This window comes from Symsagittifera roscoffensis, chromosome 3, assembly GCF_963678635.1.
Source record: "Symsagittifera roscoffensis chromosome 3, txSymRosc1.1, whole genome shotgun sequence".
In the NCBI taxonomy this organism is placed as follows: domain Eukaryota; kingdom Metazoa; phylum Xenacoelomorpha; order Acoela; family Convolutidae; genus Symsagittifera; species Symsagittifera roscoffensis.
In genome coordinates this window covers 49,472,572-49,498,878 of record NC_087064.1, presented here as the reverse complement: position 1 = coordinate 49,498,878, position 26,307 = coordinate 49,472,572, and the positions used below count along the sequence as shown (strand labels likewise).

Sequence of the window (26,307 nt, the reverse complement as noted above, 5' to 3'; positions counted from 1 at the left end):
CTATCTGAATATCAAACACTGTTCTCTGCAGCATCTTAATATTGTAAGCAATACATTTTTCCTTCTTTGAGGACAGAAAAATGTCGCTTTATAAGCCTCAGTTTATTGATTCTTTTCCACTCTGATTTTAATTTTTGAGTTTTGATATTGAAAATTTGGCGTCTCACATTCGTTCGGAAATCTGTTTTTTTGATTTCATATCATTTAAACTATTTTCAAGTGGTTATAAACATGTCTCAAGTACCTATTGAGCTTTATCCCCCCTCCCCTATTGGCCTAATGGGGGTGGGGGAGATTGCTCAATTGATCCCAATTGTTTCTCTTCAATGAACAGCTTAACAGCTTAACTTCCACACCAGATAATTCTGAGCAATAAACAGCTTAAATTCCACACCAAGCGTATATCCTATTGCATCCACTCTTGTAATAGCCAAACTTGGTTCATAAGCAAACAATTGAAGGAAAAAAACCCTGCTCTTGAAACGAAGAAAATTCCAGCGGACGCAGCGGTTCCCTTAGACAATGCAAAAATCAACTATGCCATTTCACGCCAAATTAACAGACGTCAAACCTTACTAACTATTATACTCAACGGTCTCAACCACGAGGCTCTCGACGGGAATAAATATGCAGTAAGAAAACGATCGTTCATAGTTATCTACCCATAATTTGAGCCCATAAAACAAAAGCTTATTTCAATAGTCTAATAGCCTTTTTTAGTCGTAAAGACTCAGTTTTACTCGAGTAAAGTTAGTTTTACGGGACTTACGAGTAAAGTCAAATTGGGTCTTTATCAGGGGCGGATTTAGGTGGGGGGGGGGGGGGGCGGGTATGCGGACGCCTCTCCTCTCAGGGATTCGACCCCCTGCCGACCCAAAGGGTCCCCCCATTGATACTTTTTCAGAAATCCATTTTTGGCCGACCGACCCTAAAATTTTTCTAAAGGCGCCTTAGGCGCCAATATATACTAACTTTGAGGGGGAGCGCGCGCCAAAAAAAATGCGATTTTTTGTCAAAATTTCTCAAAAAGTACCCAAAAAGGGCTTTTTTGACTGTTTTTTCAAAAACTTGCCTGCGGCGCAGAAAATTTAGCCAAAATAGGGGCAAAACAGTGCTTTGGGAGAGCTCGAAGAATCAATTTGGTCGACCTAAAAAAAAAAGGCGTCAAAATTTTCGATTTTTTTTGAAAATCCGCCCCCCTCTCGAGAAAATCCTAGATCCGCCCCCTGGTCTTTATAGTAATTTGGGAGAGCTCTGAAAAACAATTTCGTCGATCTAAAAAAATGAGGCCAAAATTGAGGCCAAATTATTTTTTGAAATCTCCTTCTCGAGAAAATACCAGATCCATCCCTGTCTGGCATGTTATGACATTTTATTATGACAAAAACATCAACTGTTAAAATTTGAGCTTTGTTTTGAACTTACATCCATCAAAAAGTTTTAAATAAACTAATCGGATGGTAACTAAATACTACTAAACCATCATAAAAAAGAACTTACAAAATTTTTTAAGAAAAAATAGCAATTTGTGAATTCAGGAGCGTCCCCGACCAGCATTCTACGGACAGTGCACAGAGTATCAGAAGAACCCGGTGACGGGGAAGCCAGAGCCGTTCTTCCCCCGTAAGGAACAGCGAAAAAGGAAGGTGGTCACGACTGGAGCACTACTCATTGCGGTAATTGCAACTAAAATAAACAACGAAATCTTAATAATTTAAAAATCTTGAGTTTTGAATTTCATAATCCCTCTTTTTGATTATTTTTTTTTAAAATTAACTTGATATTCATGTAGTGTCAAAGTATTAAATGATAAAAGTATTCATGTTAGGTTACAATTTGACAAGAAAGCGATTTGGTGCTCTTTCGAATGGAAAGCTATGATGTCTAATACATCTTTTGTAATGCGCATAGCTCGAAAACTCTTTTTTATACCAGATCGGAGTATTACTTCAAAACTTAAAATGCATCGAATGAACTCTATGATTCAATCATAGTAGTGAAATCGGAAATAAAGTCTTTAAAAAATTTTGTTCCAACTATCGAAGAAAAAGCGGAACTTTTATGTTTGGGTGGGTTTCTTTCATTCAGTCAATTTTTGACCTTTTAACTCAAAGTTTTTGACAAACTTCTTAAAAGCATTAAAAAAAAATGTTGTCTGGAGCTCGAGTGTAAATACTTTTAACTGTAAACTTTTTTGTAAACTTATGGTGTTTAAAAATTTTAATTTGGCCAAATTGGAATTAACAATATATTGCGTTCTTATAACACGCGTACGCGGCAGATTAATGAGTTGCGAAATGAATTGATGCCAGTCGTTTGGTTTTGTTATTAGGTTAGAATATTTGCTCACTTGGGGATCAATTTCGGGCTTTTCCTGCTCTCCTACATAAACCTTACAATTCGATCGCCCTGAAACGAATTTATTCATACTGCTCATTTTTGTTCCGACTTTCGTAAAGAAAGTAACGGAACTTTTTTGCTCGGGGTGGGGTTTTTTTCTTCAGACAAATTTCGACTTTTTATCTAGCCATTTTTGACGGAAATTTTTAAATATCATTCGATAGGTATTGCTATCTTGAGCTTAAATTTTAAAAGATAGTTCAACTGTGATTATTTTTCGTAAAGTTAACGGGGTTTAAATATTTCCAATTTGGCCAATTTGGGACAATTAGCGCGCGCTATATTTCGCGCTATTAACGCGTAATCAGAGATTTAATTCGTCTTAGAAATTGTTTCAAGTTAGTTGAAGGAAGCTTATTTGCCATAAATGATTTGTTGCTTGGAGCGAAATCTATCACTTTGTACTTTATATGGCGCGTGAGGATGAGTTTCAAAAAAGATATCAAATTTTAACTTTTCAATTTATTTTATTGCATTTAATTTTTTCATGTTATCTTTTGCTGCATAAACCTTAAATGTCAGTCGAGTCGGAACATTCAGGGCTTCGTCTTGATACGAGCAGTCTTGTTTACTTTAATGCTGCAAATTTGATGCAAACTATTTAGGCGTGGCGAAATATTCACCACTAAAAAAGTATTCCAAATTGATTTGAGCTTATTGCTTTTAATATTTCATATAAGGCTAAACTTTCAACATTTAAAAATTGATATTATTGTTCAGACTTTCGATAGGAAAGTAACGGAATATTTGTGTTCGTGGTGGGTTTTTTTTTCTTCAGACAAATTTCGACTTTTTAACTAGCCATTTTTGACGGAATTTTTTTTATCATTCAGAAGGTATTGTTGACTTGAGCTTAAATTGAAAAAAATATTTTTTTTGTAAAGTTATGGGGGTTTAAAGATTGGCATTTTGGTCAATTTGGGACAATTAACGCGCGATATATTTCGCGCTATTAACGAGTAAGCGAAGATTTAATCCGTCTTAGAAATCGTTTAAAATTGGTTGAAGGAAGCTTATTTGCCATCATTGAATTGTTACTAGAAGCAAAATTTGTCACTTTGTACTTTAAATGGCGTGTGGGGGGATGATTTTCACAAAAAATTATCAAACTTTTTATCATTTTTTTTCGTTTTATTGTATTTTTCTTATACATTTTTTTCCACGTTATTACTGCTTCATAGACTTTAAAAGGCAGTCGGGACATTCAGGGCTTTGCCCTGATACGAACAGTCTTGTTGGCTCAAAAATTAAAGTTCAACAATAATTCATTTACCAAAACCTTTTCGTTTTCAGTTACGGGTAGTCTTCTTGTAGTTTAAATAAGCATGTGGGGATGAATTCGAGAAAAAAATTCCCTGAATCATCGCTAAAAATTGCATTAAACTGGAGTATTTTTGAAGCAGCAATACCTATCTGTGACAGATCAACCCGGGTTTTAATGCAGTTTGCAGTGAGCGTCCGGTTTGCCTAAGCAACCTTGTGATTGCTGGGTATGCATCACTACCACTACACCACAACGCCACTTAAGACAAGGTTAAGTTTCTGCTTGGTTTCAGATCTCTCTGATTTGTTTCGTGGTGTTTGTCGTGGTCATCACAAGAACAATTTGCGTGATCCTCATCCACCGCCTGGAGAATGACTACATTGCCCACTTCCGATCGGAGGAGTTGATGGCAAATATGATCGGAACAATCGTCCAATTGCTCGGCATGCTTGTGGTTACTACGGTATGGCCACAACACTTGGTCTTTTCAGTCCGAGTTAAGAGGGAAATTGGATTAAAAGCTTTTGCAAACTCACAACTGTTTCCGATGTTAAAATTTCAGCATTTTTATTGTGGCAGCTTTGATCCAACAAAGATTTTTGATTTTATCTCGACGACAAACAAAAAAATTCTTGATAACGAAAACCAATTTTTGATTTTTTCATTCCTGGTAGCGATTGAACGGTTGCTTTATTGTAACACCAAAAATTCAGCAATAAACAAACAAAAACATTGACCTGAGTGAAATGAGTTTTGGGGTGTCATTCTCACAAGTGTTCTGTTTGTGTAGATGTGGAGGAAACTGGCAGTCCCTCTGACAGAGTGGGAGGCGAACAGGACCCAGACTGAGTTCGAGTCCTCGCTGGCCATGAAGATCAGTGTGATCGCATTCCTGGAACTCTACTTGCCCATCCTGTACATCGCATTTGTCAAAGGAAAGTGAGTACTAAGCAGTCACCACCTGGTAACTTATAGGTGGCTATTATACTATGCTGACATTTTGAACCAACTTAAACTTGATTTTGCATGTTTTATGCGTTATTAAAGGTGCCATAATCAACTCATTCAAGCATTCAAGGGGTAAAACAAACATACGCACCTTGAAGAAAGTTGTAAAAGCTATTTGAATTTTTACACCAAAATCGAAGCCAATTCTATTTTTGACCCCTATGATATTCTGTTCTTCCTTCTCCAGGGGCGTGGGTGGTCCTGGGTTCTACATGCGGGTGTTCGGAGTGAGACTGGAAAAGTGTCCCAATAGCGACTGTCTCTGGGAGATGGCAACTCAACTCATCGTCTTCTTCGCCTGCAAACAATGGCTGCAGAACATCAAGGAGATCGCCGTCCCGTCTGTGTTTTTATTATAGGAACAATAGTGTCCACGTGAAAGTTCTAGACGCAAAAAAAGCTACCTTGAGTAGTAAAAAACCTTCGCTCAACAAAATAACTCAGTCTGGAATGTGGGGAATTAATAGAACGTACTATGCTTAGACAGGCTGCAAAGCTTTTTTCATAAACCCTCTGCTCTGCGAATTGCAGAAAACACAATAATATGCAACCACGTAGTGCAAAATATAATTGGGAATATTTATGACTCATTTAATGCGAATTATTTTGTTTTTTAAAAAAGTTATAGGTCTAGTAGTGTTAAAAGGTTGTCTAGTTGGATCGGTCTATGATCTCTTTTTCCCTTGAATCAGGTACTGTGCGCAAATGATTTTTTTTTCTTCAAAATAAGCGATTTTTTTTTTCAAAATGACTAATGAACCATTTGTAACTTTTTATAGACTGATCAAAATCTACATCTACAAATTCTCGAAGCAGAAAAATAAAGAAAACAAAAGCGAGAAAATAGAGCGCAAGAAACATGACATGAGGGAGCAGATCAAGCTCGAGATCATGACTGAGTCGAATCCAAAGCCGACAGACAACGAGACTCCTGCAGAGGCAGCCCAAAACGAGACTCCTGCAAAGGTGACACAGCACGAGAAACAAGTAGAGGTGGATCAGAACGAGACTCCTGCAGAAACGAACGGAAACGATACTCCTGAGGAGGCGGATGAAACCATCATCCAAGGTAACCCACCTATCAGTCTAATAAAGCTTGTAACTAGAAATTACAGAACTGAGTGAACTATAAACTCCAGATTACTAATGGCCGAGGCTCCAAATTTGCATAATCACAAGGAGTAAAACTCAGATCATATCACTCAAAGCTTTCTATCCATTATGTAGAATTGGGAACTCTACTGTTTATAGCCGTACTAAGTTTCAACGAAATCTAACTAGTGAAGTAGTAGGGCAAACAAATGACCAATCTCGTAATAGTTCGAATCCTAAAAAATTAGACCCAGCTCTGGCAGAACTTATAAAGGGTTATGAAATCGACAACCCCCCCCCCCATGGAAAGTAAGAATGCTAACTTTATGAAACTCATAGGGCGCATACAAGATGTAAGATTTAACCCGGGCATGCAAAAATCCGGACCCTTCGGACGCCCCTGGCCCAAGTGATAACGGTTCCCGGAAGTGCAAATTGCCCTATTAGAACTCAATACCGGTGGGAAGTGGACTAAATTTTAGTATATTATAGACCTAGTTGAGGGAGGCTTAAGCTTAGAACCTCAGAACGCTTGAACCCCTACTTCCGGTTTGATTTCCCTAATAAATAGACCCCAATCCCGACCTCCAGAAACCATTTCCCAGCCCGCAAAGGACACAAAGACTCAATTTTGAGATTTGATAGGCAGTGACAAGTACACCATGTGTTTGCTGTCCATTATCACACTTTACATCACACTTTGCTGTCCAATTTGCAGTGGAGGACAACCCCATTCACGAGAGTAGGGGCTACTTCAATCCGGATAACATTCAGGATTTGGATATTGACGTGGAGCAGGTGTTGTTGGAGGAGGACAAGACGAAGCCCATCTGGGAGAGGGACTATCAGTTGGCACTCAATCCAGGGGTGACGGCCGAGTATTTGGAACTGAGTAAGTTACATTCAGGGATGCTGATATGAACTAAGGCAGTCGACACCTTAAGTAGATTTACTGTAATTCTGTACTTGATGGTCATCTGCTACACTACTTTCTCGCTGAAAGAAATCCCTCAAAATGCTAGCTTACAAACCAAACTGCAATCAAATAACCAAAATGAATATTTTTCACGCATTTTAGTCCATATAATTTTTAAATTTCAATGCGGTGCTCCGTTAAAAGTTGGTACCGAATGGAACAATGCACATTATAAATCATGCGCATAGTGTTTGTGCCACGAATACAGAAAAAAATGAAGAAAAATATCCTATTTTGGCTTTTGTGTGTGCACTAGTGGTGCAGTTTGGCTTCATCACCATGTTCGCCTGTGCCTTCCCCATCGGACCCCTCCTGGCTCTGCTGAACAACATCCTCGAGATCAGAAGTGACGCCTGGAAGTTCACTGCCCTCCTCAGACGCCCAGTGGCAGAGAGAGCCAAGAACATAGGCAAGTAGTCAAACGAGTGTTTCGACCCTCTCACCACCCTTTACTACTATTTTATGACACAAGAAATATATCCAAGTTTAAAACTATCCGAGAGCACCTTTGGGGCTAGCATCACTAACCTTAATGGGAGCGGTCGTGTCAAGAAAACGCAACTTTTGGCTCAAAACATTCCAAAAAATGTCCAATAAGAGATTTTCAGCATATTTTTTTCTTCAAAATTTCGCCCTCGGGTCGGAAATTTTATCAAAATAGATTCTTCATCGTGCTAGAAGTGACGTAAAAAAATCAATATGTTAACTTTTTAGATAAACCCATTACGAGGCCAGACTGTGCCTGGATTGGCGCACAATTTGGTGTATGAGACAAGTCTTTAAAAGTGTTCCATAATGTAAGTGGATTCCACTTACAAAAATTCCGCGAGTGTAATGGATATGGTGTAATGAATATAAATCAGTTTATGGATTCCACAAACTGTTTTGGATTCCGCAATTTTTCTTGAGGAATCTGCAAATTTGCCTGTTTTCGAAGCGATCATTGTTTTAGCTATTTGCTCGCAGTCTCCTCCAAAACACCAAAAACATCAAAGAAAACTAGCATTTTTTCGGTTCCGCGACAAATCTGTTTTCAGCCTGTAGCGGAATCCACTTACAATTGACAAAAAACACAATTTGGCCTCGTAATGCCACATTTTGGACAAAAAAATCAGAGCAAATCCAAAGGTAAAATCTAGAGCAAATCTAAATAGGACAATCGTAGATTACAGTACCCATTTGCTTTCAGGAATCTGGTTCGAAATGCTCTTCGTGCTTTCGCGGTTGTGCGTCATCACAAACGTGAGTATACGTCATAATACAGTCGCCAATTTGCATCCTAGTCTTTTTTTGCACCCACACTACATGAACTAAATTCTGTGAAATTTTTTTTTTTTCAAAAAAAATTGTTTATGTAGTGTGGGTGCAAAAAAAGACTAGCTAATTTCATAAAAATTTCACACATCATGCCACTTTTCATTACAATCGTACAATGCTAAAAATATTTTTTTGAGACGCATTTAAAATTGCATTATATGGAGTTCCATTTTTTGCGGCTTTCTTGCATTGTGCTCATATTGCAGGCCTATTTGATCTGCTTTACCTCACACTACCTGGACAGACATCTGTACTCTTACATACACGGGCATCAAGGAAGTCTGGACGGGTACTATGATTTCCTGGTCATACCGGCACCCCAATCATACCTGGAATCACACGAACCGTGCAAGTGAGTTGACCTACAATTAAGTATCAAAATAACCGAAAAAAGGACGAATGCCAAAAAGCACCACCAAATGAATGTTTCTTTAATTAAAACAGTAGTCATGTTGTCTTATCTTACTTATTTCATTCAAAACGTAGACAAATTTGATAGTCAAAAATGCAGTTTTAAACGTAGACAAAAATGCAATTTCTAACTGAAAGGATAAACATCTCCATTTAATAAACGGCAACCAACGTATCTTTATCGAATTTTAATTTCACACCCAGCGACATCAGGCTCGATTAAATTTCAACGGATTAGTTTTGCTTACCACCTTTCCATGACACTTTTCAGGCCTTTTAACGTCAGAAATTCTTTGAGCGACTGCAGGGGCGGATCTAGGATTTTCTCGATGGGGCAGATTTTCAAAAATATTTTGAAAACTTTGTCGACCTTTTCTTTTTTAAATCAACCAAATTGATTCTCCGAGCTCTCCCAGAGCACTAAAAGAGCCTGTTTTGGCCAAAATTTCTGCGTTGCAGGCGTATTTAGGAATTTTGGAAAATTTTGACCAAAAAGTCCCGAAGGCGCCTTTAGAAAAGTTTTAGTCTCCGTCGCCAAAAATGGATATCTGAAGATAGTACAAAGGGAGAGAAGGGGGTCGAATCCCTGCGAGGCGGGTAGGGGGTCGAATCCCTGAGAAAAGGGGCGTCCGAACCCCCTCCCCCCCCCCCCCCCCCCCCCCCAAATCCGCCCCTGAGCGACTGGATGATTAGACTAAAATCATTGAGGTTTTGTGATATCCGTGTGGTTTTAGCTATGAGGGTTACTACGACGAGCATGGCCACAGGACTGACTACTTCTGGAAATTGATGGCCATGAAACTCATATGCATGATCATATTTGAGGTAAATCTCAATATAAATGTAGAAACTACTCATTCCAAAGACAATAAACATAGTACTTGTAGATTGAGAGAGACCCAAACAAATTAAGCTGTTAGGTAAAATTAGTATTTTTCAGACAGCTTTTCAAAGTTTAGGATCTAATGGCGGATCTAGATTTTTCTGAGGGCATTTCTATCTAAAAAATGTTCTAAAAATTTTAACGACTCTTTCTGCTTGACTTTTTGAGCTGGAGTTAAGGGGGATCGAGAGGGATTCGATCCCCTGACCGCACAAAAAGTCCTGTTTTGGTACTATTTTGGGACATCCGCCTGAAATACTACTTGAAGAAGTCAAATATTTTTAATGCTCCCTGTATTCAAAACTTCTGGTTGAATATACAAGCAGTGTGCTTACACGTTGATAAGTTTTATCTTCTTCAGCATAAAATCTTCTTGGTGGGAATAGTACTGGAGGCAGTGATTCCAGACATTTCCGAGGATGTGGAGCTGCAGATGAAGAGAGAGGACTTCCTGGAGCGGGAAATATTCGGAACCGAGAACCCAGACGTACAAAAAATGGACTCAACTGCTTCCTTGTACAAGGTGAAAAACAACTACTTTCGTCATCTACTTAATTAACTATGAAATTTCAGCTTTTTACCTCACAATAACGACTAGAAAATTCTGATCTCCTTTCTACATGTGCCAATCAGCGCTAGTTTTCTCGTTTATAATAACAGTAGTTTTTTAACTTAAAAGTATACCCTTTTTTGACTCTATTTCAAAAAATTGAAGCAACAAGTTTAAACAACTGATCTGGGCAAACGCACAGTTTTTTATTTATTTGCACTAACAGAAACACTATTTATTTGCATTAACAAAACACTAAATAAATGTTTCGAACTTAAGGAATTTTTTTCGCATATATTATCACAGAAACTATTGGTGTTGCTGTTTAAATCAAACTTGGCTCTTCAAGGCAAATACTAACTTCTGATGAATTTTGAAACTGTGCTTCTTAAAATTTTTGAAAGCTTGAATTTTTTAAAGTTTTTTCTTCTTGCAAACAAACTAAAAACCATTCCGGTTGGTAATGAATAATTTCCAATAACTCCTCACAAATGCAAACCCTCTGAAAAGGCAAACTTTAAACACTAAAATGAGATAATTACTAAAAACGGATTGCAGTTTAATAATAAAAAAACAGTTATGTGGATGTCCTGCTATCTTTCTAAAAGAACAAAGCCATTTTTTTCCGGGTGTTACAGGCTGTTTTCAGGTGCCATTGGAGAGCAATTTGGAAGGATCCAACGTGAACTTTTGCTTCTATCCGATTGCAACGTAAAATTTGTTGAAAAAAATGGCGCAGATTGAAATCATAAAAAACTGACAAGGAAGTTTTTTAAGATTTAGAAGCTATAAGGCAACCAAGTTGCATATAACACAATCAAGTTTTGGCTCTCGAAATCCGCTGTACGTCTGTTTCTGCTGACAAATTCTATTGTAGTTGCACCTGTTTTGTGAACCTTTGAAAATCTAGAAACACTCCGCCTGTTAACTCTCTTGAGAAGGCAGCCGGTCCCAAGCCCGGATAAAGGAGGAGGGTTGGGGCGTGGCGAGCCCTGTAAAACCAGCCAAGAACCCACATTATGAAAGTCCCAAAATGTATTCCGAATACTGCTACGCCCCCCGCGGGAACTGGGGCCACCATGAATGCCGTCATGGTGGAAAATGCTAATCCGGCACAAAAACCGCTCCAACATACCAAACACCATATCAACATCTGCACCTGGAATGTTCTGACGCTCCTACAGCCAGGATCTCTCGAGCTCCTGGATAAATCCCTTGAAAACCATGGAGTTCACATTGCCTGCCTTCAGGAAACTAGAATTTCCGGAGACAACACGCATAACACCAAAAACTACAAAGTATACACCAGTGGGTATGACGACAACCGAGGCATCCACGGAGTTGGTATCGCAATCGACAAGAAACTCAGCAGCTCCGTGCAATCATGGAAAGCAACCAGCCCCAGAGTTTGCTCCGCCCGCATCTTTGCTAAACCCTACCCATTATCCATTATATGTGGATATGCGCCGACTGAGGACGCAGAAGCTCTCGACAAAGATGAGTTTTACCGAACACTACAAAAGACTCTTGAAGAATGCCCCAACGGTGATGTAATTATTTTAGCGGGAGATCTAAATGCCAGCCTAGGACAGGCATACCCCGCGGAACAACAACACATAGGTCGTTTCATAAAAACATCGAAACGAAACGACAATGGAGAACGCCTCGCTATGTTTGCAGCTACGAACGACCTGGCAATTGCAAACACGATGTACCAGAAGAAGAACCACCAGCTATATACCTGGATATCACGCGACAGACGAACCCGGAACCAGATAGACTTCATCCTGATCAAGAGGAGATGGCGCACAGCGATCAACGATATCAGAGCAAGAAGTGACAAGATTTGGATCGACAGCGACCATAGAATGGTGAAATGCAATCTGAAGACGAAACTTCGTACATATGTCAAAACCCATAGAACAGTTAGACTCAACCTCGATGCGCTCCAACATACAGGTACTTCCAGGAAATACTGTACGGCCCTTTGTCCAGTAACCGAATCTACCAGCAACGTGAACCAGAAATGGGAAATCCTAAGAGACAGTATGATATCATCGGCGAAAAAGAATCTGGGAATCTCGTGCACCGTAAGGAAACCTTGGATATCTGATGAAACCCTCAAAGCCATCAGAACACGCGAAAACCTCAAGGCTAAGGGCGCTGAACTCTCGAAAATAGCTGCGCAACGAAAGCTGGTGAAAAAACTCATCCGAAAAGACAAGAACTGCTACCTCGACATGAAATCGGATCAAATTGAGGACGCCAATGAAAGAGGACACACTAGAGAGATGTACCGCCTCATTCGGACTTTGAGTGGTGCCAAATCGAGTAGTTCACAAACAGTCAAAGGTCTCGATGGCCAACAAATCAGCGATAGCAAGGAAGTCATGCAACGATGGGCAACTCACTTCTGCCAACTTCTGAATGCTGACAACAGCCCGGCCCAACTGCCCAAGGTCGTCTCGAGTACTGGAGTCTTTACGGATATAGATCAGGGAGAGCCGCTAAGAAGTGAGATTGAGGTTGCACTAGCAAGCCTCCATAACCACAGAGCTGGCGGGTGCGACCACATCCCACCCGAACTGTTCAAAAAAGGAGGTGAGAGAATAGTACTTCTTCTGAAAGACCTCTTCAAAAATATATGGAGAGAAGAGGCAGTCCCAGATGAATGGCGAACGTCAATACTCCTGCCGTTTCATAAAAAAGGTGACAAACTAGTGTGCAGCAACTATAGAGGAATATCTCTGCTCTGCATTGGTTTAAAAATCCTGGAAGCTATACTCCTCGCACGTTTTGACGACCTCTACGACTCATATGCGAGAGATAATCAAGCCGGCTTTAAGAAGGGAAGAGGTTGTAGAGATCAAGTTTTCGCCCTACGACAGATAATCGAGCAGCGAAGTGAGTACAATAGACCCACAGTGATGGTCTTCATAGATTTCAAAGCTGCCTTTGACAGCGTCAAGAGAGATGCCATATGGAAGATCCTGGAAGATCACGGAATGCCAGACAAGCTGCTTAGGATTCTCAGGAACATGTATTCACAGTCCAACAGCATCGTGCGAAGAAATGACAACCTATCAGAGGCGTTCCACGTGGAAACAGGAGTCCGCCAGGGTGGGGTCCTGTCACCCTTCCTGTTCAACATCCTCATTGATCGGATCCTGAACGTCGCCACAGATAACACGAATCTAGGTATCCGGCTAGAAACCAGTATTACTGACCTGGACTATGCAGATGACATTTGCCTGCTAGAGGACAATCCAGATGACGCCCAGAACTTACTGAATCGAGTAGTTGACGCCGCAAAATTGGTAGGACTCCAACTGAACGAGTCCAAGACTAAGTGCATGTTCTCCTGTTGCGAGCCAACGGTGCTATTTTGTAATGGTGTTAAGCTAGAAAACGTCACTGAGTTCGACTACCTAGGAAGCCGCATCACCTGTAACGGAGACATTACCCCAGAAGTTCAGCACAGAATAGCCAGCGCGACTAGAAATGCTGCGCAGCTGAAGAAATTCTGGAGTAACAGAAACATAACCACCAGGACCAAAAGCAAAGTGTACAAAGCATGCGTAAGAAGTGCTCTCCTATACGGCGCAGAAACATGGCCGGTTAAGAAAGGGGACCTGGCCAGGTTGTCCTCATTCGAAACTAGGTGTGCACGGCGATTTGTCTACAATGGATTCGAAATAGCTACCCAGGAACTGCTTCGCAAAGCACAACTTGACTCACCTATGGACTATGTGCTGAGGCGTATGCGACTGAAGTGGTGTGGACATGTGTTCAGAATGCCGGATGAGAGAGTGACGAAGGAGGCACTGTTCTTCGAGAAGGCGCCCACTTGGAAAAGACCAAGAGGTGGGGTCAGAAGAACATGGAGATCAACAGTCGCGGCTGACCTCGAACGTGTTCTGAAACCACCGAACATGAGGGCAGACAAGTGGAGATTGTGCTGGAAAGATGCCTGCATGGAGGCAGCCCTGGACAGAAAGCGATGGCGTGCGATAGTTCGGGACTCAATATGTGGCTGACAATGGGCAGTAGTGCCTTAGTCATGATGATGATGATGATGATAACACAATCAAGTTTTGGCTCTCGAAATCCGCTGTACGTCTGTTTCTGCTGACAAATTCTATTGTAGTTGCACCTGTTTTGTGAACCTTTGAAAATCTAGAAACACTTTGTCGTGCGTATAAGCACAGTGTTCAGTAACAGCACACTTGCTTTGCAAGAGTGAACTTTTTGCATTGCAAGTTACACTTGTTTTTCAAAAATAGGTATGAAATGAGAGAATATGTTCTAAAGAAACCGACAAAAAAGATTGTCTTAAAACTTTTTTGAACTCTTCTAACCAAGTTTTTTCTGCTTGATTTCCACAGCGCAACGGGATTGCAGAGCGCAACTAGTCTTTCATACAGCAAATGACTTGAGAAGAGCTTTTCCCTTTTTCTTTTTCCCACCTCACGTGAGAAGAAGTTTTATGGTGCAATGAGTAGTTTCACAAAGTTATTAGCCGCATTCTAATTTTTATAACAAAGGGCAATTTTTACAAAAAAAGTTTCTTTTTTTTGACCAAAACATAAATTGCGCGTAAAATAAATTTGAGACGATTTTATATAGAAAACACAAAGACGACCTTAGAAAGGGAAATTCATTTGTTAATTGACAAAAACGATGCATGCCATTTTAGCTCAGTACATAGACAGTTTGTTTTATGTCGTTTCCAGGACAAGGTACGGAAGACCAGCACCAAGACGAAATGAGGCGGAAAACTTACTGTTTCATCAAATAATTTTCGAGCTAAATCTATGTGCAATCTCATCACATTAATTGGACTGTTTTATTTTGGTCAAGGGTTTTTTGATTTCTATTCAATTCAAAATAAATTTTCATCGTGAAACTTGAGCTGTTTTTGTTTAATAGAAAGTGAAGTTTGAGATCCACCGACTGAAAACATCAGTTTGAAAGAAGAGCTTTGAAAAGGAACTCCCAAAAAATATATAGAAAACAACCAAAGCAGTTTTTGATTTTTTAAACGGCAACAAATTTTGTAATTTAAATACAGCTCATTTTGTATATAGTGCTCAGTTCTGCAGCATTTTAAATCAAAAAACGATTTAGTTTTAAAAAAAACTAACCCAAATAATCAGCCAATCTAGTATGATAAGCTACATTAAATGCAAGTGGCTGCCATATATTTTTTTACAAAAACAAAGTTTGCAATATTTCTTAAAGCTGAACATGATGATGACTTTAAAACGCTTTGCGAGGTATGACGTGATTTTATGTCCAATCTACCGCGACTGAGTTTAGTGATATCTAGAAGTTCGCGATCAAAATCAAGTTTGTCGAAAAAATCGTCACATAAAATAAAAAATATTCAAAAATAGTCCAAAAAATGGTCGCAATAAAGTTTGATATTTAATCGAGAGAGTGTGGATGTTAGTTCGATGAAATCTTTTTTCTTTCTGATAGTCCATAAATGGTCGAAAAAATTTGAATATGGGTTGGCAAAATCTGAAAAAAACTATATTCATAGTCGCGGTATAGTTTAAAGATTGATGACCAGAATGTGCAGTTATTCAAAAAAAATTTCTGAAAAATGTTCCTGATAATCTGAAAAACATTTCACAATATAATACGGAAATTACTGGCGATTTTCTGGAAAAAAGTCATACCATCATAAGAAAAATTGCCACGATAAGACAAATTCTAATGTCAAACATACAAAAAGTTGTCAAACAAAAATTGGAAGAACAAGCGTTTTAAAAGCACGGTGTTAAGCCTGCAAACGAAAACACGAATAAAAAAATTATACAAATATCTTATCATTGCGGTAAAATGCATAGAACAACAAAATTGTGCAATTACTAAATTTTGTAAATAAGACTGACTATAATCACAACTGTAATAAAGAATCAAGCAATAAAAAAATTAACAACTTAAACTTCTTGAATTTGTAATACGCATCAGTATCCGCACCGAGCGCTCATGGGTTCTAATCGAATATAGTGGATTCCCGAGACAAAAATAAACCATTATAATCCATTAAAGATGTAAAATTTAGACCACGAAATTGATTTTATTAAACGGGGGGAGGGGGGGGGGTTCTACCATTAAATAATCCCCCTAACACCGTTCAAACCATAATTTAGAAACATATAAACTTTAATGTGAGACAAAAAGTATAAAAATTTTTATGTGAAACGGAACATTTTATGAAACGTAATGCGTAGCAACTGCATTAAACAGGAAAAGAGATAAATTTGAAAAAAGTTGTAAATTTCACATATAACTTCTCGAAACAATTCATTATAATCGATTGTGTTAGATTATTATGGATTAATTTGGCTTTATTATTTGTTTTTATTTTATATTATTAGACTAAAATCAATTAATTTGTAATTTTATAGATGTTGACCATGCTATGAGAATATAATCCATTATGATTTAACGTATTTGAAGACTTGTCTCTGGAATCCAGCAACATATAGACACAAAATTGTGCGCCTATCCAGTGCACAGTTTGGCCTCGTGATGAAGTATATTTGCAACCAAAGCGACCAAACAAATGTGGAGCATAAACTTAACAATTTCTGTACAAAAACTGATAGTTTTTGTTCAGTTTACAAATTTTTGTGAGAGAATTGTTTTTTTAATCGTTTTTAAATGATCTCACTTTTTTTCGAGACAAAAACCTGCATTCTTCAAATTGATAACAGTTTCTCAAAAATAAGAATCTCAGACTCAAGTGACTCAGACAAAAAATCAAAAGTCCGATGGGGCATGTAATTTTTCACCTAAGGGCAATTCTTTCCTGGGTAAAACAAATGGTATAGCAACTCATTTTTTACTAACTGTTTAAAAAAGTTCTAGAATCCAAATCTTTCTCATTCCAATTTCTCGAAAATAGAAAAAACTGCGCCAGAAATGCTCCAAAATTTTTGCGTTAAATAAATAAATGAACAATAAATTTTCAATTTAGGTGTCTATTTAGGTCTTCAGCTTTTAGGTGTCAATTTTATGTAATTAAATAAAAACTTTGTAAAAAAAGTAAACCCTTTTGACAAAAAATCTGCCCAAGTTAAACCATGAAACGTTGAAAAAATTTCGTAGTTTGAAAGATAAATATTTTGACCAATAAGATAAAAGCTGAGTTTCAAGGACTAAGGAATTGCATCTGCAACGGTGCGACCAAAAAAAATACCGCGTCCAGCGCAACCAAAAAAAAAACTATCAGCGCCAGTAGGACTTGATCCTGTTAAAAAATTGAATTATTTGTAGATTTCAGGCCATCCAATATTTGAAACCTTCACGAGTAAGTTTTTGCCTTACAAGCGGATGCGAAACTTCTTTAGAATAAACAATAATTTTTTTTAAAATAGTATCCTAATTTCAATCATTTTTAGATGATCTTGTTTTTTCCGTAACAAAAAAAACAATTTTTCAAACTAATAACGTTTTCTCAAAAATGGAAATTTTAGACTCAAGTGATTCAGACAAAAACTTCAATAGTCACATGCCGCTGGCAAATTTTTCATTACTAAAACTCATTAAGGACATTTCCTTACTGAGCAAAACAGTTTAGTCATGTGCTCAAATTTGAGTAAATAAAAATCAAACTTCTAGAAATGTAGAAAATGAGCCAGATATGCTCAAAAACGTTTGCGGGACATAAGTATATGTATAATATCTCTTGTTTTGAAAATGTAAAATTTTCAAATGGCTCATTTTTGTTTTTAAACACAGAAACGAAGCAGAGCTTCGCATCCCTTGAGATACCACAACAATAGCATTGCAAGCTAGCAGACAGGAAAAAAAGAGAATTTTTACATCCACAAAAAAACGGAAAACCTTTCGAAAAACCACAACTAAAAGACTTCAAAATGTTGTCTGAAATGATGTTCTGTTTATCGAAAATTCAAAAACAATTATTGAGTGAAAGTGAAATTGTTGTCATGAAAAACATTCTCCGATTAACAGAGAACCGCCAAAATTTGGGCAAACATCCGTTGTGCAAATAACAACAAACTAATGTCATGAAAAAAATGAGATATGAAAATCTGAAAATCTTAACTTTGACGTCATAATTGAAACATAATTCCAAATTATTTAGGTCGAATGAGTTTTTGCTCGAAAAAAAATTCTATAAAGTTAAAACAAGTAAGCTCGCAATTTATACACAAAAGCAAAGCTGAGCTTCGCAAAACTTGGGAGTCAAAACTGAATGAATCTGATTGAAATTAATGAAAAATAATTTAAAAAAACTTCAAAAACCGTTTTTGTCAAAAAACATGCAAAAAGCCCAAAATATCCTGAACAAATTTGCCTGCACTATTAAAAGTTTTACAAAAAGCTTTTCAAACTCATTATTTGGACTATTTCAGCAAAAATAGCAGAAAGAAAAATCTTAAATAGCTGAAAGTATTCAATTTGCACAGAAACATGTCCCGACTGGAACCGAACTCGTGGGCTCTGTTGTCTTACGCATGGGCGTTACATCAACTTGGAAGAAAGCTGAAACTTCAAAAAATTGGGCTACGCGAATCGAGTCGACAACAATAGGCAGACCGATGATAGCGCGAAAAATTAAAAAAAACCAAGTTTGCACATAATAGGTTCCGGTCGGATTCGAAAGACAAACATTTGTCTTCTCAAGCTAGAGTGTTACTTTAAAGGTTTTTCTTTCCAAACTAAAAAGCTTAGCGTGTTTAAAGAAGCGTGCAAAATTCTTCTATGAAAAAGCCTTTCATTGTGTTACTTTTTTCGAAACGAGTTTATCAATCAATTTAAGGGAGTTTTCAAAAAAAACAACCGGCAAACAAGCCGACAAAAATTGAGCCTGAACCAATTAAACCTACAAAAATAAATTTTACATCTATTTTTTTTGCCATGAGATGCAGTAACGCATTATCTCTAGGCACCATAACTCGAGGTGCTAAACGTGCAACGTGCCGATAAAGGAGATCTTGAAATTGGAGATCATTCTCTGAACAAAGTTGTTTACGGGAAAAATGTTTAGTACCCGATTGCAACACCTTTGCTGATTACAAGGGTAAACACAAAACCAAAACTTTTTTCACATGCTTTGAAAAATATTTTCAGCACGGAAATTTCAGACAAATTAGACGACAATTTTTAGCCAGATATGTTTTGGGAGATGGAAGTTTTCAAGTTTGCAAAAAAACAAGTCCCGGCCTGGTTCGAATCTAGTACCTTAGTCGTCCCGGTTGTAATTGTTTAGAAGATTTCTGATCAATCAAAATTAAGCTGGCAAACGATAGGTGACCGTGTTAAACTCGCAGTAGCGATAGATTAAGGCATGTCACTCAAGAAGTATCGCAAAAAAATCGAACAAACCTACATTGAAAAAGCAAAAAAAAACAAAATCAGAAAATAATTTTTAAAAACTTGAATTATTTAAGTAGTATCAGAGGTTAGCAGAGTTTGATTTGAAACCTTCAAATTTTACGGTCTAATTCGACTCAAGTAACTGATACGACAGGATTATGATACAACATATTTTAGGTAAATAAGTCGACAACTATATTACGTAAATAAGCAGCGGTAACAAAAAAACTCATTACATCGTCTACACAGCAAACATACAACATCCCACCATAGGTGGCTCAGGGGTAGAGAAATTGAACAATTTTTTTGGTTGTTGTATCAACAGTGTTATTGAAGTTAAATGTCCAGTACCCGGTTGCAACACCCTTGCTTATCTCGCTACGGTGAAAAACGCAGACAATGTGCTAGAAGGTCGCGACAGCGATTCTCAAAGGAGAGCTGAAACGACCGCTTGTTCTTTTTTTCCTTTATGGAGGTCCATTGTTACGTCAGCAACTTTTCTGAGTCAAACACCAAGTTTTTTTATTAAGCCCCCAAGTTTGAAATAAAAGCGCCAGGCTTGCAAAAAAATTGCAAGATTTTGCAGAAAAGTGCAAGAAACAAAGAGGAACTTCGAATTTTTAGCGATATAATGCACACGCAGCACTGCAAGCTAGCGAATAGAAAATAAGACGGAAATAACCATTTCGAAAAAAAAAAACATATTAGAGGGATTGAAAAAAAAATCCGAAAAACAGTCAAAAAACGGAACCACTAGGATAAAAAAAGCTTAGAACCTACGCCGGCAGCAAGTGAGCAGACGTTTACTGATCCAAAAACAGAAAGATGTCATAAAAGTTTTGCGCAAGAACGTTTTCAATTTAAGAAAACTTGCAACAGAACCTAACTGCCTTTTTTTTCAAAAATCTGTCTTTTTTGCGGTTGAAGCAACGCAAAATAAAATAACTAAGCCAATGAAATTTAAGCTGAGACCGAATGAAAGTTTTAAGCCAAAAAGGAAGAAGCAATTCATTTTTCCCGGATAAAAGTTCAATTTAATTTATACAAAAAAAATGGTCCGGTCGTGACTCGAACTGAAGACCTTGGGTTACAAAGGCATCCGCGTTTCTTGTAAGCCCAATATATGGATCAAGCAACCACACCATTTCTAAAAAGTGTAAAAGATGTGTAAGGGAACATACTAGTTCCCATTTATAAAATTTGTTCAATTAAGTGTAAAACCTTGACAAAAGTTCAATTCTCTTGTCATTGCTATTATTCTAGCGGCGAAGCGAAGCTTCGAAACACTTGCCATGCGATACAACAAAAACATAGCATTATAAGATAGTGAAGACAAAGAGACGGGCGTCTCAAACTTTTTCGAAAAATTAGGTTGACAAAGTTGAAAACATCATTAAAATTTCACACCTTGATATTGGATGCTGTTCGTGAACAGCCTAAGAAAGCTTTACAGTTTAATTCTTCAAGCAACAAATAAGGCAACAAGAACTGCTTCGACAACTGTTAAGCCAAAAACAACTAATAGCACACATTTTCAAGCTAAAGATTTTTGACATTCTATTTTTAGACCCATCCTTCTAAAAACAACAGCAAACTAAAATATTTTGCCTTCGAAGCGACGCAAATGATAATCCTTAGACCCAAAAAAACTTAAATCAGAGGCTGTAACTTAGCAATTGATAAGTAAGAAAACGCGAAAATAAAATAATTTTCGATTTTTGAAGTTTTCGCCCAACTTCAAATTCCGAAAATTTTTTTATCAGGTACAGCTCTGAAATTCAAGACTTTTTTGAGTGACATTTCTTTGATTAAGTTAACACAATTTAGGGAAACTGGATCATAAGAAAACTTTCCTATTCCACTGGGAAAGTAACAACTGAAATCCAATTAGGTGAATTCGAATTGAAATCAAAAAGTGCACATACTTAAATGCAATTATAAGAACATTAATATGTATGAATGAACTTCTGTAGTTATTAGAGCATTAATCTTTTACAGAAAAAAGTCATCAAGACCTGTATCAGTTAAAATAACTTCGTATTTTTACACTTAATTACAAAACCACTCTCGACTATAGTAAAAACTGTTTAAATTAAAATCAAAACATGTATCGGAAACAAATCTGCCAAAAAGCCTACCCGACCTTTGTTTTTAACGTGGTAGGCTTTTAGGATTACGTTTCAAATGGCCTAAAAAAGAAAAGTTTCCCAATTTGCATGATTTTCATGCTACAGTTGCATTGAAAAAATCGAGAAAAGCTTTTTCGAGAACAATTTGAGAAAATTAGTCAAGTTGTCAATTCAAATGTTGATTGACATTTTATCTTGAAAATTTTTTACGATTCTTTTATCAAAAGCGAAAAGCATACGCTTGCGGTTATTGATAAGCTTCTTCTGGTCAATTTTTCGACAAATTTGTCACTTTGCATTTGTTTGGAAGCAATTAATTCCAAATCTTATCCACATGTTTTCATTCCTGACAAAATGTTAGATTCGAAATTGATATAAAACGTTTGAATTACAATGAAAAATTGAAATTTATGCCATTTGGGATAAGTTTCTTTTTGATGCCATATGGTAGTTATGTCATTTGGGAAACTACCGGCTTTTACCAAATTTGCTTCCAAAGCATGGTTTCGATTTTAATTAACAGAATTTTTACTATAATTGAAAGTCGTTGTAATAAAGTGTAAAAGAAGGAAGTGAAATAACTCGTGCGTAGGAACTTGAAAAAAAAACTATTTTTTCCGACTGAGACTGTTGCCCACTGAATGTAAATATTAGTAAATTCACAGAATATAAACATTATTCATCTAATTGCAGTTTAAAGTTCTTTCTGTGTGTTCAATCGACCACGAGTTTAATGACTATCGATAAAATTTGAGGTTATTTTGCTGTGTTTAAATTAAGCTCTGGCCGCCATCTTCGCAGGATTCGGGGGTAGCTCCGATAAAATTGCATCAACTACTTCGTTTGTCGTGTTTTGGCCTCCAATGTCAGCTGTTCGGATCTAAATATAAATTTTATGTTTGATTTTTTGTGGATTTTTGAAGAATACTTTTAAAAATAAAACTACAATTTCAACTCACATACTCGCCTCACATTGTTGAAAAAAGTTTCAATAACTTACTTTGCCATCGGCTACAACTTTGAAGATAGCTTTGTTGATCAATGTAGAATGATGCGGCAATCTGAAAACAAAATAGTTCAAAGATTCAAGTAGATCGGTGTGGATTTCAATACACCAGATTCTTTTCAATTTCACTTTATGAAATACAAATAGCCAAATTAGTGAGAAACATACTGCAGATGCTTCAGCATTTCTGCAGCTGCTCTCAAATAGGCTACTGGGTTAGCCACATTCTGTCCTGCCAGGCTCTTTCCACTGTTCCTGGTGGCAGTCTCGAACATCTTGTAGTAGTGACCTAGATTGTAGCTGGGAGTCAGTCCAGGTCCGCCAGTTAGACCACACAACATGGCTACGATCACCTAAAACATAGAAAATCAGAGAACTTTCAAAATGGGGTTTTGCGCTTTAGGTAGTTCCTCTTCAGTTTAGAAAACTAGATACGCTTAACCGTAAAATAAAGCTCAATTATTCAAGTTAAAAATAGCTTGCAAAACTAGATAAGTATGAAGCTGACCACACTTCCATTAACTTCTGTGATACATTTTCAGGATATTGCTGTTAGTTGCACACAGGTGGCGCGTCATGCGAGCTTAGCCCGAGTCTAAGGAAGATTGCTAATTCGGCCGACTGTAGCCACATGTAACTTGAGGTCAGTTCGGCCAGGTTTGAGGCAGTTAAAGAGGTGGAGGGTAGTATGGGGGGACGGACAGTGGGGACAGTTTGGGGGGACATTGGGGTCTATTCTATTAAGATAGGTATTTAACATAGAGGCGAAGCGTCCCCCATATAGCAAGAACGCGACAAAAAGCAGCTCTAAAAAGTGCAATATGAAAAAGTAGAAATAGGCCTCGAATTAGTTTAAGAATTGGGCTACTTCTGGAATTCGATCTGCTAACTATAGCTTTTGAGTCTCGCGCACTAACCACTCAGCCACGGACGCTTATTAAACCACAAACACTAGCCACAAACAAAGCACAGAACAGACGCTATGAAATTTCCACTGCTACAGACCGTAATTATATCATAAGTTAAATAAGTGAACACTTGTAATAAACACTATCATTTGCGAGTGAGGTTAGAAAAAAAAAAGTTTCATACTAATACACTAACGCTGGCAAGTGTAAAAAGGGGACGTATTGGATCTGAGCAGTGCTAACGTGCTCCTTGTTGAACCGGGTAGCAGTTCCTCAGCCGAGGAAATATATTATCAGTCGCTTTAATGTCATGTGTCTTTTTTGCCAGACACCATTGTTGATAATAAAAATCGGAATATCGAATAAATGAAAACTGAATTATATTAAACATTAACTTGGAAAAATTGAAATCCATTACGTTTCCGTATAGATTGGGCGTGAGCATGACATCGAATTGGTCCGGGCGGGATACCAGCTGCATGGCTGTGTTGTCCACTATCATAGCGTCGAACTCTATTTCCGGATATGATTTGGACACTTCTCGGCAGCACTCAAGGAACAGGCCGTCAGCTTGCTTCCTGTAAAAATGCATTTGGCTCTTTTCCACTAACCCCTTCAAACTTTTTTTAATTTTATAGTTATTTTACATGTAATTATGGCTAAAGGCGTTTTGTTACGATGTCAGGTATGAGGAGCAAATCTCTTCAAAATTCTTTGTTTTTCACTATGCCAAGTTTGATAGCATTATGACCATGTTAAACTAGTTTTAAAAGTCAAAAGTAAATTGAAACTCAGAGGTTGGGAAAATGGATAATAGCCTTGCTTTTGACAAAATCAATCTATGTTAGAATTGCTGATGTTGATGATGATAAAAGCTGTTTAATGTATTTAGTAGGATGATGACGTCATGATTTGAAATCTTCTGGGCTCTTGTAAAATTTTGCTCATGTAAAACTTCTGTGGGATGCTTTAAAAGGAAAGAAACATTTCAAAAAAACTCCTGGGATACACTTAAGGAAGCTTCAAAAACTAGTTTTTTGCTACCTTCAAAGTGGGCTAACACTAGCAACCAATAAAACAGCTACAGATGCTATTCAATTTCCGTTTCTATCACCAAAAGTGGGCCGATGCTATCACCAAATTGCCGATGCTATCAAATTTATTTGTGAGTTAAGTTGGCAAAAAAGTGACTACGTCATACGACAGTACGCTCGTTTCTGTTAACTTTTAAATATCGATGGAAGTCTGACTGAAAGGAATTTAATGTGATATGTCACTCAAACCCATCTGAAGCAGATTCGTTGCACCTGATTTTGCGTTAAAAAAATTTAAGCACCCCATCAAAAAGTTCCTCCTTTTTCGTGGCCACAGCAGCAAAAAAGTAACAAAATGTCAGCTCACATGATGTTTGCCTTGTGTATGGCGGTGATGCGGTGTCTGCCATGGGACTTGGCGTAGTCGAATGCGTACTTGGCGATGCGGGTGCACTTGTTCCTCGTGATCACTTTCAGACTCTCAACCACTCCCGGGACGTTCTGGTGCTCCAACATAGAGTACTCTCCTTCCGTGTTCTCACGGATCACAACAATGTCCACATTCTTGTGTCTACACATAAAATACACATCAGCTGTGCTTGTTTTTGAATATAACTTTGCTATCCAAATGCCCAACGTGATTTGCTACTTAACCGAATTGGCGGTGTGTAGAGCTACAGAATGGTTAGAAAAATAAAGATCGCGGATTTTTTTAAAGATCTTCGATGAAACATTAATCCAAATTGTGTGCCAGAGTTCTTTGCTTCACCTTGTGGGCACTCCCTGTATGGAGTGACATCTGGTCACACTTGCAAACAGATCCAGCCTCTCTCTGATGTAGTGGTTCTTGGAGAAGTAGCCCTCTCTGAATTTGTGTGTCTCTAAGTTACCCTTCAGTGCCACTCTGTTCCTCTTAATTGATTCCAGCACCATGTCCAGGTCTGCTGTCTCTATCTCATGGCCCACGTGCACTTCCTCGAACGTCACCGGGACTTGGAGGTGCCTGGAAACATCATCACTTATTCTACCATAATCAGTCAAGGTCAAGACACTTGCATGCTAGATCTGTCAGAAGAATGAGTGTAAAAGAGATATAATCCGGATTTTCCCATTGCTTCACAGTTAAAATTGAGCGACAGTTTTTACTTAAGAAATTGCGATAGGCATTATCAGATATTCTTATGCTTCCTACTATGAGTTTTCAGTAGCAAAACAACAGAAACGTAATGTAATGAATACATTTATGAAAATTATTCGAAAAAGCGGAGTGCGACATTTAGTACTGACTTGAAAATGGTCTTGACATGCTCCAGCATTTCTGGTCCTATTCCGTCGCCTGGTACAGCTGTTACTACGTGCTGACCTCCGTATATGGTGGGAGGGAGCTAGAACACAGCAAACCACTCGACCACATTCACTACGTCACTCTCATTCCCAGCAGTTTTAAAATTTACACTACAAAACCCACTCACACAAAATTTGATCAACTTTCTACTGACGAAACCTTAATTTAAGAAACAATTGTCTTCAAGTAAATTAGGTTTCTACAAGAGACAGGGGCATTTTGAATATTTTGCCGTCTTTAACCAACCAAATTGATTTTCCAAGCTCTCTCAGGATACTGAGAGACCCTATTTTGCCAAAAAATATAGCATAACAGATAGACCCTTTCAGTGGTGGGGTACAGAATTCCTGGGAGGGAACATCCGGCTATAAGCAAAGCGACTCAAAAAAACGATATCATTGAAGCAGTAAGATTTAAAAAAAAACGACAACACGAAATGCGAGAAATTGTTCAATTATGCGACAGGACAAAAAGCATTCAAAACAACACAAGAATTCAATTTTGAAATACAACTTAAATAATAATTTTGCTGCCAGTTTTTGGCGAAACATGCCATGCAAAATTTGAATCAGTGCAAAATTTTAAAATCAAGCATCTTTAAAATATTGCCTTTTAAAAGCGCCGCGT

General features: G+C 37.8%; 2 protein-coding genes across 4 annotated transcripts in view; one reads left to right on the top strand and one right to left on the bottom strand.

The window, feature by feature from the left end:
- Window positions 1-1,538: 1,538 nt before the first annotated feature.
- Window positions 1,539-14,798, top strand: LOC134842098 (anoctamin-7-like; the record flags this gene model as incomplete). The annotated part of the gene is given in 12 exon segments (XM_063858279.1): window positions 1,539-1,676; window positions 3,957-4,127; window positions 4,455-4,603; window positions 4,860-5,012; window positions 5,452-5,741; window positions 6,483-6,656; window positions 6,997-7,149; window positions 7,930-7,982; window positions 8,264-8,409; window positions 9,203-9,293; window positions 9,713-9,874; window positions 14,635-14,798. Coding segments are annotated over 12 exon segments (1,716 nt in total), but the record flags the coding sequence as incomplete, so codon positions are not given.
- A 7,189-nt stretch (window positions 14,799-21,987) lies between these two features.
- LOC134842977 (isocitrate dehydrogenase [NAD] subunit gamma, mitochondrial-like) overlaps window positions 21,988-26,307 on the bottom strand; it is a 342,547-nt gene continuing 338,227 nt past the window's right edge. For all 3 annotated transcript variants that reach the window (XM_063859527.1, XM_063859526.1, XM_063859528.1), the window contains 7 exons: window positions 25,623-25,720; window positions 25,105-25,338; window positions 24,703-24,906; window positions 23,720-23,879; window positions 22,562-22,746; window positions 22,388-22,448; window positions 21,988-22,267 (listed from right to left, as the gene is read on the bottom strand). In XM_063859527.1, coding sequence (XP_063715597.1) covers window positions 22,163-22,267; window positions 22,388-22,448; window positions 22,562-22,746; window positions 23,720-23,879; window positions 24,703-24,906; window positions 25,105-25,338; window positions 25,623-25,720 — 1,047 coding nt within the window. In that variant the 3' untranslated portion in view covers window positions 21,988-22,162. The remainder of the gene's footprint in view (window positions 22,268-22,387; window positions 22,449-22,561; window positions 22,747-23,719; window positions 23,880-24,702; window positions 24,907-25,104; window positions 25,339-25,622; window positions 25,721-26,307) is intronic.